The sequence below is a fragment of the Bombus bifarius genome, unplaced genomic scaffold (genome assembly GCF_011952205.1).
Source record: "Bombus bifarius isolate JDL3187 unplaced genomic scaffold, Bbif_JDL3187 scf7180000008178, whole genome shotgun sequence".
NCBI classification, from domain to species: domain Eukaryota; kingdom Metazoa; phylum Arthropoda; class Insecta; order Hymenoptera; family Apidae; genus Bombus; species Bombus bifarius.
Window position 1 is genome coordinate 1,137,617 of NW_022884495.1, and position 13,841 is coordinate 1,151,457.

General features: G+C 36.7%; 1 protein-coding gene across 2 annotated transcripts; it reads left to right on the forward strand.

Annotated features, from left to right (window-relative positions):
* Positions 1-1,505: 1,505 nt before the first annotated feature.
* LOC117209644 (oxysterol-binding protein-related protein 2) lies at positions 1,506-9,933 on the forward strand. Of its 2 annotated transcripts, none has more exons than XM_033451888.1 (9): positions 1,506-1,781; positions 3,677-3,875; positions 3,962-4,071; positions 4,784-4,942; positions 5,366-5,584; positions 5,769-5,958; positions 6,961-7,077; positions 7,872-8,089; positions 9,065-9,933. In XM_033451888.1, exons 1-9 carry the CDS (start codon positions 1,747-1,749, stop codon positions 9,165-9,167), a joined length of 1,350 nt encoding a protein of 449 aa, XP_033307779.1. In that variant the 5' UTR covers positions 1,506-1,746; the 3' UTR covers positions 9,168-9,933. The 2 variants fall into 2 exon arrangements, with proteins under 2 accessions (XP_033307779.1, XP_033307780.1); XM_033451889.1 differs by having other exon boundaries at positions 1,507-1,781; positions 5,384-5,584.
* The last annotated feature ends 3,908 nt before the right edge of the window (positions 9,934-13,841 follow it).

Sequence of the window (13,841 nt, forward strand, 5' to 3'; positions counted from 1 at the left end):
CTATTGTCTCGGGAAATAGACGCAGAGCACGAAGGATATTTATCGAAGCGCTATCGAGTCCTCGAGGGGTTGGTTTCTCGTTTCTGTGCGATGGCATATTGCGCACCGCCCTTAGGAGCTATGAAAATTCGATTACAATTACGCAGACATGTCGCCAACAACTTCGTTACCGCATCGATTAAACCGTGCACGGTTTCGTATCGGCTAAGTAATCGTGTACTGCAATCGATAAACGGTAGTCGCAAACACACGGGTCAGCGACGAACTTTTGCCCTTTCGTCTACTCAGCTATCATCTCGTTAGAACGCGTTAGCTAAACAGAATTTCTTTAACCCGGTATAATTGCTCCGGTGATAGTCAGCGTGCTAGAAATTGCGTTAAAAATAAACTGTTGCCCACTTAACTGTTGTCGTGCCAACGTAGGGTCACTCAAGAAGCCTGATATAAGTACTTGTGACATTTATGGAAGGGGTTTGGCTTTGAAAAAGGAAATTGTTCAATTACAATTTTTATTACTTTAGTTTCAGAGTATTCTATTTAATTATTGACTTCATTTAATAAATTTAGTATCTTCCGTTGGTGAAGCTGTATTTGGTTCTGTATTAGTGCGATTAGATTATGACTATGGTCATCGAACTCGTTGAATTGTCTAAGAACTATGTATATTAATAATAATAACGAGTATATATAAAAATGCATAATTGTCTGGGTAATTCAATATCAAGGAATTAAGTGCAACGAAACAATTGCACGATTTCATTCCTAATAAAGTTTCAAATCGGACCATTCGAGCTCAATATCTTTTAAATAACGTTAGAACCTAGAACGATCTAGAAACGTTTAGAATTTAATGATACAGCTTCGATCAGGAATAATTGCATGTTAAATAACGTTATATTAATTCGAACAGAACTGGCCTTTGACAAAAAAGACCGCCGCGTCTGAAATTCAAATCTCTGTACAAGCTTCTCCCGCGTCCGCCTGCGCACATTCTTGCCGGGTCGCCACAGCGAATAAGACGTCTCCGTCCAACGGAACAGAACGTTGTGCGAGCCACAATAACCATGCTCCAACTTATTGATATTTTCTGGAGAGTAACGAGCGCGACACGAGTGAGACGGGTATGCCGCGCGAAGCGTGTAGCCCGGAAGGGTGCGAGTAGGACGCGGCGAGGGTGAAGAGGGTGCGCCGGAGCCCTCGTCACGCCCGCATGCTCAACGTGTGCAGTCTCCGGGTGTACAGCTGATCGCGAGTTCCGTGATTCGCAAGCAAACAGGCGCGCTATATCGTCGTGATCACATGTCAAGCAATCCAGTGATCCCTCTGAAACTGACCTTACTTTTTCCAACGAATCTCTTCTAAATCGTGTTCTTAGCATCCGAGTTGACGATGTTACGGCGATAGCCGGCTACTGCATCTTTGGAGAACGCGAAGGGTCGTCTTCGTGCACCCATCTTCATTCGTGTAGGTTCTTTGCATACCGTCGCGTAACCGTGTAATGTACGTGTGAATGTACTTCTTGTACGTGTGAAAGGGTTACCGTAGCGGAAGAAGAAGAAGAGAAAAGGGCGGCTGTGCGTCGTGTAGCCACGCGATTTACGAATCTTTGATCCCTATCTGGATGTCGTTGGTCGCCGTGACGTCGTCGTTTAGAGACGGTGGACCGAGAGACGGGACGAGCCGCTTCGAGGCCACGGTTTCGAGGAACACGGTTGCCCACGCTCGATAATCGCGATAAGCTCGTATATGATGGCCAACGAAATAACACAGAGACCGTACAGGTGCGTGATCGCTTGGTCGCTTCGAGGCTTTTCCTAAAGAATACTAACTGCGAGAATCAGAGCTCAGCCGGCCACGAAGCCGCTCTCTGTTTCCCGACGAGGTACCGGAACAGCAGCTACGACGATTTTGTTAAGCGATCCTCGCGACTGTTGCTCGATATTGGCATATGACTCGTGGAAATTGGGACAGTGTGCGAATATCGTAGAGTTATATTATTTATTTCTCTATGAGGAATCAGTTTTCAAATAATTTCAGAAGCGTGTCGAATTGTATCGTCAGGTTGACGATATTACCAATATCGTTGTCGGTGATATTATATTGCTGGCTTTTTAATTTAATTCATTTGGTTCTACTTAATTTTGAAATTAGACATATATTCACCAAAAAATATCGATTTCTATAGTATCAGTTCCAAAAGATGTCGTGAACGTACTACTATATTTTTGAAAGATTCATATCTTTCGGTTTAATTGGTTGTATCTTTTCAATTATGCAATGGTTAGGTAATAATATGCTTCGAATCATCGAGCAACATGAGAATCGGAAAATCAATAATAACGGACGTGTTATGGTTTTGCAAAATTTTTAAAGATCCTATGCAGCTCTTACGAGGCTCGATAAATAATTATTGAGATAATTGTGCAGATAGATTAAATGTTTGGTAAGAAAGTTCGGAAATTCTTCGCACGAACATCGACTGTAAGTTGCATAAGCGTGTTGCTAGTGTTTTAAATGACGTAATTGACGACCGTACTTGACCAGATTCTGGCCGATTTATTGATTCCGATTAAATATTATTGTTGCTAAAGCAACTCGTTTATAGGACAATCGATTATATTTTGCGCACTGCTCTCACATGCATGCTTTACGCTGCTTATTAGCAAGATCGATTAAGACAAATATTTCCTATTTTGTGATCTATAGGTTTACGTCTAAAATATAAATCTGTGTTTCGATTGTGCCAATCAGTCGTCAAAATTTCTATGCGTATTATAAACAGACCATTCTTTCTTTAAATAAAATATACGTGAGCTGTTCAGAAATTAAAATAATGAATTTTATTTTTTGAAAAATTCTTCACATCTTGACGATATAATAAACAAGCGAAAAATTCAGAAAATAAAGCAGGTATCGCAATATGTATGATAATTGTTAAAATACGTAACGTATAATACTATTTAACGATTTGCCCGAGTCTCTCTCATTTCACGCTGGAAAAACATTCATTATTATACTACTAATTAATTAATTGGTGTAATTGGCGTTCAACTTTTTAGAAATCAAATAATTATCGTCGATGGAGTTGACCAAATTGATATCTCTTCGCATTGTACGATAACGTATTTATTCTCCTAACGTATGAAGCAACAATCAGACTGTGGATTTTTATTCGTTTATAAAAAATTCGAGGATGAAAAAATAAATAGAAATATCCAAAGTAGAACGCCGATCGTAATATTTAGTAGGCGAAACAAGCTTTGTTTATATCTCATTTCTTTAATTATGTTCACAAATATGATACGAGTCTGTATAAATACACGCAGTCCAGTAATAATAAAACAGTTTCTAGTCGTCTTACTGAGCACAGTACGTGCTAATTAATACTAACTTGGCAGTGAAATATCGTAGCACATTCTTTTACCTGCATAAGTAATATTACATCAGTAATAAAGGATATTTCTAATTTTATTTCAGTTTTAATCTTAATTTTAATTTCGTTTTACATTTTCATTTAAAAGAATAGTCTTTTTTATAGAATATTCGAAGATTTTTATAGATCACCGTATAGAAGGTTTCAAGTATCTGTATTATTGTAGATCTTCGGATATCGTCGTACAAATTTTATCGAGTGGAAATTCTTCGTGAAATTTTATAATAATTGTTTTCTTTTAAGAACAACGTTACCAGTTCCGGGCCATTCGGAAGTGAATTTATGCTCGGTGATATCACTGGGCAAAGACCTCAGCAAGATCACCATGCCGGTCATTTTTAACGAACCGCTTTCCTTCCTCCAACGTGTCGCAGAGTACATGGAATACGCGAAATTGCTTAAGCTAGCGGCTCAAGAAGAAACTCCAATTGGAAGGTTGCAGGTAAATGGAAGTTTTTATTAGGTTGCGGAAGTTGTTCGAAGGAGAATCTTTCTCGTTAAGCGTAAAAAATATTCTCTGTGTCGTAGTACGTCGCTGCATTCGCTGTAAGTGCTTTGGCTTCGAACTGGGAAAGACTTGGCAAACCCTTCAATCCGATACTCGGTGAAACGTACGAGTTGGAGCGCGAGGACTTCCGGTAAGTAGCCGACCGTCCAAGTTATCAAAGACATTTCAGTTTAGTTTAGTTTCTGCGTTGAAGTTAATTAAGTGTTCAATTATTAGGACGGTCTCTGGCAAGTATTATACGAGTATCGACTTGTCATTTGATGAATTTATCAAATGATAATATCTCGATGAATCTTAATTAAATTGCTACACCAAAGATTAAATTTAATAGTTTGGAAATTTCTCGATCGATGATATTTCTTGTTCTCCTCGTTGAGTAGATAACAAGTAGTCGATTCAGAATGAAATCTTCATATTGAATTATTCTATCGAAATACTAGGTTGTCCGAAAAGTTTCTTTCGTTTTATAAGGAAATAATAGACGCACCATGTTTTGCGTTTTATATTAGTTTATTGAATTATGCACGAACATAATAATAGAAATATAACGAAATAGATCATACCTAATTCAATATTAAACAGAAATTGTTGTTCGTCCAGTATCGTCTTATAGAGCGAAAGAAACTTTTCGGACAACCTAATACATTTCGTATTGCGATTATATTCCAATGAAGCATCTGGGAGATTGTTCTCCCAGAATATCCTAGAAACGATTAGACAACTCCAAAGAATTAAAGGCTATTTGCCATTAAGCATGGAAACAGCGCAATCTACAAATTTGTAACATTATCGAGAAAATGTAGGAACTCGTTCACGCATGTTTACTCTGTGTCTTTATTTAGAATAGTCTGCGAACAAGTGTCGCATCATCCACCGGTATCCGCGTTCCACGCGGACAGCGAAGAATTCACATTCCACGGCACTATACACCCGAAATTGAAGTTCTGGGGCACATCTATCCAAGTACATCCAAAGGGTATTGTCACCGTCGAGCTTCCTAAGTAAGTAGCCGATTCATTTGTCGTTACGTATATTGGGTTGGCAACTAAGTGATTGCGGATTTTGTCATTAGGTGGTATTGACAAAATCCGCAGTCACTTAGTTGCCAAGCCAATAGAATTACTTTCGAATGTCCACGAACAGTAACAAAATTTGGCTGCACATTCGTGTAATTTGTAAAAGTGACCACGCACATACAGCAATATACACATACGTAGGTACATTCTTTCGTGGAAATAGTACAAAATATATAGATTTCCATTACGGTTTCTTATCATCGTTCTCGTTGTACTAGAAGCTCTGTACAACCAGTTTCAAAGAAACACATAAACAAAGGTCTAAGACCAAAGGCACCAAAATAACAAAACCCCGGTAAATAAAGACGGCCTAGCCGACTGCATGTGGCGTTCTAACGTTAAAAGAAGCACTTTGTACGAATTCAGATGGAAGGAAGCGTATACTTGGCAAAATATCAATTGCATACTGCACAACGTGCTGGTAGGCCAATTATGGATGGAACAGCTCGGTTCCTTGGAGATCAAACAAATCGGCGGAGCGAACTTGAAGGCGACTCTGTGCTTCAAAAGCGCCAGCTGCAATGCCAAGGACCTTCACCGAGTCGAAGGCTTCGTAACGGATCAAGAGTAAGCTGGTAACAGTTTATCATCACTTGAATTCGCAAACGTAACAGCGATTCTCTGTAGCACACCGAGCCGCATGCCGATAGACCGTACACACGTTTTACACGCGTTTCGATCGACAACAGTTTCGTTATTTTCTATTCGTAAATGATGGTTTGGACTTAAGTCTCGTTTGTCTACCGTTTAGAAAAAGGAAACTGCTATTTCTTTATGGAAAATGGACGGAGAGGATGATGGTGTGCGATCCTGCGTTGTACGAAGAAGCGTTGGAGAAGGTGAAACGCGAGGCAAAGAGTCCCCAGGGCAGTCCTGGCCATAAGAAGGTCCTCGCGAAACTGCACAGCCTCAAGGTCGGAGCGTTCAAACCCTCTCACCAGGTATTTGGGATATTAATCGAGGAATTTGATAGAAATTTGGCAGAATTGAATTCTTTTTCAAAGAGAGAGATGAATAGTATGTTTCTTATTTCTTTTAGTATCCTTTTTTACTATGAGTTTTACGTATTAATTGAACTACTCGATGGAAACACGATATAAATGTTTTCTATTTTCGTGAAAGTGGAATAAATGTAGGGAAAGATGCACAAGATTTTGGATTTATGAATTGCCTGCTATGAATGTTCCGAGTGTTTATGAACAAAGTATCGTAGTCTCTTGGTTTCGTGTTTATTTATTACAAATTTTAATTCCAATATTTGAAAGGAGATTTGCCTTTTTAAGATAAATGTCAAACGTGTACGAGTAACCTTGACGCTTTAGATATAACGCGAAATCAACTTGAAACGATCTTTCCTCTTTCTGCGAAATTTCTCTAAAATTCGAGATAATTGCGATCAAAAGATAAAACACACGTGTATAGTGAAGTATTCATATTTTTATGAATATAATTTCATTGGTTACGTTATACTATAGAATACAAATTTTGCTTTCCATTCATCGGTTTTATGCTCTTAACTTTCAAGTGACTGATTTAAAAGCGAGTTATATATAGATCATCATATGTTACTCCTATTTATACGTACCTTCATTCATTAAAGCTTTGAATATTCAACAACTTCAACAAGTTCTCTTCATAAAAAAAAAAAAAATCTCACCGTGAAAGGATTAGCAAATGTTTCACGTAATTTACGAGTAGTAATTATATCGTGTCATTCTTCGAAGAAATCTTGCGGTTAAAAGTTGATAATAATTAGAACATTAAAAATTTATAAAATATCGTATTAAGATTATTTCTAATGAAATATTTCTACGATATTTGATTCTAATAAAATATTGCTGTCTAAGCGTTCGCTCTATCTCGTTTTAACGTATTCTGATTTAGTACGTTCCACTGAAATATTTCGATATATTTTTTTGAAACAATTTTCACGGTAATTTAAGGATGCGATCGACGATCCATCAGCAAGTATAGACGGAGACGATATTCCAACGATCGAAGATATTCCTGGATCGATAACTCTCTGGGAAGCTTCGCCGAGGCCAACTAATAGCGCAGATGTAAATAAAACGTTGTTCATAATTATTAGACTGCGGGTGTTTTATGCATTTGTGAGAAATTTGAAGGCAGAAAAATTCACAGGACGCATATAATACGCAAAAATGTATAAAATATCCAAAGTAGAATACTACGATATTTGATAGACGTGACGAATCTTTGCTTTTAATTATATTCACGAAAATATGACTTTGCATAAATATCCGCAGTTGTATTCCATTTAATCATTTTACTAAACTTATTTCCTTCGATGCCCCGTGGCTCACGAAAGTATTTCGGACGCTTCTAGAAATGTTTTGAAATTTCGTTTGCTCTGTAACGAGAGACGACTATCGCGATTGTATTCGTGAAATTTGAAACGAATCTGAAAATGGATATACAACAAGTTGCAAGGTATTTCGAAAGCATACACTTTACAAAAATGATCGAACCACTTGAACAGTCGATTATTCACTGTATTAATAAGCTACGTGTAACGAGACCATCGTTAGCTTTAATTATACGTTTAAGACTACTGTTCGTGTATTAGTACGCTAATTTTTTTACTAATTGTACGTTTGCAATTAACGTCTTGTAAATTCCATATAGATTTTCCAATCGGTTTCAAATACCATTATAATCACGACAGTCGTGTTTCGTCACAGAGCTAACGAAATTTTAGAAAGTTCATAATGCATATAAATTTATAATGCACATAATATATCCATAGGAAAATTTCCTGGTAAGTGTAATTAAATACTTTCGCGAGTCACCGTATTAGCGTGACGTTTCAAACATTTGTCGGATCGATTTCCAGTATTACCAGTTTACAACGTTTGCAATGTCGTTAAACGAACTGACACCGGAAATAGAAAAAGTTATATGTCCGACGGATTCGAGATTAAGGCCGGATATTAGGAAATTGGAGAACGGCGATCAAGACGGAGCTGCGGCTGAGAAGACGAGACTCGAGGAGAAGCAAAGAGATACACGGAAATCGCGAAAGCACAAGAAAGGAGACGATTGGACACCCAGGTAATAAACAATTAAAAATAATTGTATTGTATATGCTATTCCCATAACGTCACGCACATAACTTCATACAAATAATTTATCAAACATATTGCATAACACTTTTTCACCATTGATTTCCTCACTTGCTTATTTGGTGCAGCAGAGTCACTTCGTTGTTTAATTGATTTCAGTAGATAATCAGAGAATACGTATAATAACGTTGTTTAAATATTCCTAGAAACCGTTTGAATATTTATATTGGTTTTAAACATTGGATCGTCACGATCAGTCATCCAGATACCGTTCTTTGAATAGTATACAGACGACTTTTCTTTGCTGCGCTAGGTAATTGGTAATGACCTGCTTCGATAATTATCGAATCGTTTTTTTTTAGAAGAGAATTTGTGCTTTCATAGCCAGGAAAAATATATAATATCAATCAATCCGATGTAATCATTCTATTAGATTAGTTTATTTAGGCACGATGAAAAAGTAAAATACCAGTAAACAATAAATATTTCAGTTCGTTCAAAGTTATCATAATACCTTCTCATGGTTTCTAGCTTATTGAATTTCCTTCTTTTACAATTATTCTTATATCGTGAGACATCTTTAATTCGTTCGTACGTTTACACAGAGGTTTATGTAACATTATTGTCACGTGAGATAGATAAGCAAAGTTGGAGCGGATGTTCGAAATTGTTCGTGAGTGTAAACCGTGTGACGATGCTCGGAGAATCTATTTTATGTTAAAAATATCTGCCGAAGTGCCGTCATGCGCGCAATATTTCCTTCGAACTTTGAAATTCTAAATTTTAGAAGGCCATCTAAAATCGTTCAGCTTCCTTCAAAATTATTCTAAAACTTTCACTTCGTCAAGCTTAATCTCGTTCAATTTTGTTTTATCGAGTATCAGTCACTCCATTATAAAATTAATATATATATATATACTATCTTGCTCTTTCAAGATAATATCGATTATCGGATATGTCACAGGTGGTTCCAATTGGGCATGAATCCATACACAAACCAAATGGACTGGTTATACCGCGGAGGCTATTGGGACCGTGGCTACGGCAACATGGAAGATATCTTTTAATATACGTGGAAACCCTCATCCGGGCGGAATAATTAACGAGTAGCAGAATGGAAAAGTTCGCTCGCATGTCCTGGCGAGGAATATTCAGACAAATTGCCGGTATATTTAAATCAAGGTGGTTGCCCTTCAACCTTGATACCGTTCGAATTTTGTATCGTTGGTCGATTTGTTGTACTCAAACGATCTAAAGAAGCCGAAGTCTCGTCGCTTGTATCGATATCGTATGTGTTTATGGATCTAGGAATAAGAGAGAGTCAATCATACAGAAGGTGCAAGCACGACGCGCAAACACACTTGTGAAAACATTGTCGTCGAGTACGTGGAAAATACACGTTTCGGAAGGATAAAGCGCAATAAGAGTAAAGAGCAGCTTTTTCTCTCCACAAGTACCATTGTGTTCCATTAAGACGATGACAGTTGTACGATCGATCAACGAGAATAGAACCGCGCCAGACTTCTAGGACAAATAAATGCTCCGGTTGCGAGGAGCGAAACTTTTGTACAACTCGCAGCTTTACACGACAGGCACACGCTTATCTCGATAACGCGATCTCGGTACTCTGGAAATCTACGCTGTCGGTCAAAAGTCTGGCATCGTTTTGCCAATCTGGGAGAAGATTTGCTATAGGTTTTCCAATCAGTTGTACCGAATCTTCCGCCAATTCGCGTTGTTGATTGCAAGTTGAAATGTAAAAGGGTTTTTGTAGAGCCTTCGGTAATTTTCGTCAATAAATCGAGATATCGATGTCATTGTGTTACAAATGTCTTCTGCCAGCTAAAATACGTTATTCTACTAAAAAAAACAAAAAAATAAAAATTGTAACGCAAATGATTACCGATCGAAGACTCGACAATCACTGGATCGATGCTCTCAAATAGAACGATCTTCTCTATCTCGATACATTTTTAAACATCTGACAGTTGCAAACTTTTGACCGCTAGCGTATTTTTTCTCGTACTCACACGAGATCGTCCTCCACAGATTCTTTCGACGCGATCCAAAGGGAAGTGTTACTCAAGCTGCGCCACGAAGAGAAAATGCCAGTGAATCTCTAATGTCCGATCTACTGTCGGATAGATCGAACCGGACGAGCAAGCTTACGCCTCGTAGAGCAATTCCGTATGCAGGTCGTACGTGCATAGTGTTTTTTAGGTAATCAAATACGTGTTCTAGCGCTCTATCTTCGAGTGCCATCGAGGAACGCGGCATAGCAGAATTTACGACACGAAGAAACGAACCAGATGACACGATCTCTGCTGATCGTTGTTTTAGCATACGAAACTACTCTCTTCAGTTACAATGTTTCGTCTATCATTTCAAAGCTGCAGAAAATTGAATTATTGTTATTTTCTTTATGCCATCTTTGTTTTTCCTCGTTCAGGAAAGTGGGTTACATAAATTTCTTATCATTATACGAGCTGTTCTTTGCGAGAGTAGTGGCGGCCGGTAAACGGTTATAAAAGCTTCGCATGGGCGGTTAAGGTGGTTCCCATGGCACAAGGATAACAGCACGACGTCCATCCGTTAGTTGATGTTCGTTGTAGAACGAAATTGTGGTGAACGAATAGCCGCAAATTTTTTATGACATAAAGACAGACACAATACATGTACGAGATATGACAGTAATGTTTCTAGAATAATTCGTTTATTACCATTTTTTTTTTAAATTATTACCGTTGCACTAATCTTTTTAACTAAAATCTAGGATCGTTTGCTGATTCGTTGTTCGTGTTATCCTTAATTAACATAATTTCTGGTATCGATGTTAACTAATAATAAACGATCAGATGAAGGTAATTGTCTACATTGTTGGATTTCCGCCCAGAATTATTCCTGAAGCTGTATCGTCGCACTTCGTATAAACTCACACACGCAGGACATATACAGAAACGGTACTTCTGTTCGATTTCCTTCCAGGAGAACCATCGAGAGATCGCAGCGATTGTATCTTTTTCATGCAAACACATTCGTTTTTACGATTACATGTAACACACAAGATCACTTCTGACACTATTTTTATAACAAAAAGAGAATTAAATGAAACGAGAGCTCGGCACGGCCCATAGCCGACGCCATCCTTCTCGATACGTTAGTTTTGACTAGTAGGTTTCTGTACATACAGCGACTGTACTATACACTTGTATCTAAATATTAATGATTTAGAAGGATTTTACGCGCGAGGCGGTGAATTCTAGCGGAATGAGCGATCGCTCGACCAAGTTAGCTCAAAATAGTTAGCTCAAGTCTCCGGGGAAGCTTCGTAACCACGCATCGAACGAGCAATAAATTAATATTAATCGTTATTCTTTCTTCGTAAGTTCATTTGGTGTTGTTCAGACCTTTGGTCGGTTCGTTAGCGTCTTTTACATTATCCGACTCCATTCAGAAGCGACTTTTGCTCGATGGTAATGGTCCATCATACGTATAGGGATTTCTTCAAGGTTACTATCTGTCGAAATTTGTGTCTATGGAATTCACTGCGTATATTAATTGCATAATGATGTTTCTTGATATTTTTTTTATTATCTATTTATTATTTTTATTTTAAATTTATATTTATTTTAAAATCTGACATATAGATTCGAAGCACGTGATAATACTACTGGAAATTGGTTAATTAAATTAAATTAAATTTCTCAAATCTCCATTTGATATCCGTAAGAAATATGCAACTTATCTTGGAACGTATTTTTGCGAATGAAGTCAACGATGTAACTAATTTTTCCAACACCGTTACTTCTTAAATTTTGATTTAAACTAAAGTTTGATTTACGCTATTTTATTTTATAATTTTATTTTATATTACTTCAACCATAACTGTTTACCGTTCGTGAAAATCCTCGAACAGAGTTAGAAATACACAATAAAAATTGTCTACAAAATTTTCCGATTCGGTTCCATAATTTCGATAGTAGACTCATTTACGACAGCTAAAAGCCATGAGAGCCTTTATGCGCGTATGATCGACTAACCAATGACGATCGTATGGCAATTTAATTTTTTCAAATAGCGTAGATAGTTTGATTCGAAATCTAAAAATAACGTAGATCAGGCTATTTAATACTCAGCGGTGCCAACACAACATGCTAATACAACATGCTAATTTTTTCTCGAACGTGTAACGTATAGTCGTACGTATTCACACATTTTCTGCCAGTTTCACCGGTGCATAAATAGGGTTTAGCTCAGCTTATCGTTAGCGTGTAAGTGTCGTCCGGCCGTGTTTGTAATCGCGGTTTGTTAACGATTTGTTTACACAAAACTATGTGGACATTTAGGCCAGTATGAGCTAAAAGTACGTTCATCGCTTTTGAGAAGCTAACATCCATCAAATCTTAGAGTTTGTTGTATAAAATCATCCAAATGTGTTGCTTTATAGAGGATCCTGATCAACTTTGACGAAATATTTGTCATAAGTGATACCATAATTGGTAGACGTACGTGTGTATTACAACTGTATGTATATTGTATTTCAAGAATCTTTCAAGCTAACCACCAGTTGCTTTTACTTTATTTATCGATTTCATATTTCATAATTCACCTTTGTTTAGGGATGAAATTGAAATGATTGCAACACCTTGGAGAAAGTAGAATATGAGGTAGTTTGTACATATTATATCGTTGGCCGGCTACTTTATACATCAATTAATTGCTACTGGATATGTCTTATACAATAGAAGTTAATATTAAGACGTTTCTTCGTTTCAGGGTAATTTATTTATATTTATATATAATTTGAAATACGTATTTTATATTGAAGAATTATGATATCATTTTAGAATATGACAGAGCATACGTATCTTTGTACAAAGCGATTTCTTTATGAAATTAGTTGTGTGATAATTTACATATTATTTTAAAAAATCATACGCCATTGATATTATGTTCGTAATGTAAAAGACTCTTTAAATTTCTAATAATAATTTAAACAACTCTAATTTTTCGCCTGTACTAAATAACGTAGAAACAAGATTAGATGAATTAATAGATTATTGGCTAATGATATGTTAAAAAAAAATGTGATACTTGTAATGATAATTTAGAATATATGGAGTTCATTTTCAACTAAAGTCAATTGTTCGACTATTGTCGCGTAGACGAAGGAAAGAAAGATGTTATTGATAAACACCGATAAGATAGTCTCTCTACATCACAGCACATAGACATTAATTAATGTACTCGACAGTATTACTGCGAAACAAAACAGTATTACGCACGGATTATACATACACTTATAGGAATTGATCTCTGCGTAATAACAAACATTCTTACGCTTCTGTATAACGTTTCTGATGATCGGTATGATCCATTGACTACGAACGCGAATTGTTATTATTACACTAATAATAAGAACGGCAGAATATAAATATACTACTTGAAGAGCGCCAATAATATTTAGAAGAGCTACACTATCGGGGTCACGGACTGTAGAATATAATTGTATTTATGTTGCATAGACAAATGTATGTATCTGTACATAGATAAATAAATATTAGAAATAAATGTTATAAAGAAAAATGGTCATTTTCTTTTATTATCACAATGTCGTAGACATATATTTATCCACAAAATTTTATACTTCTTACCATTTTCTACGGTAACTGTTCAAATATTTTCATGAATCATGTTATAGTGCCAGTTATACGCACACTTTTTTCACATTTTTAATATCT

Excerpts from the sequence above, each read along its gene's own strand:
- LOC117209644 (XM_033451888.1), top strand. The coding sequence starts at position 1,747 with ATGATGGCCAACGAAATAACACAGAGACCGTACAG. Across the intron at positions 1,782-3,676 it reads ATAACACAGAGACCGTACAG|AACAACGTTACCAGTTCCGG; the intron begins GTGCGTGATCGC and ends TTTTCTTTTAAG. Across the intron at positions 5,585-5,768 it reads GGCTTCGTAACGGATCAAGA|AAAAAGGAAACTGCTATTTC; the intron begins GTAAGCTGGTAA and ends TCTACCGTTTAG.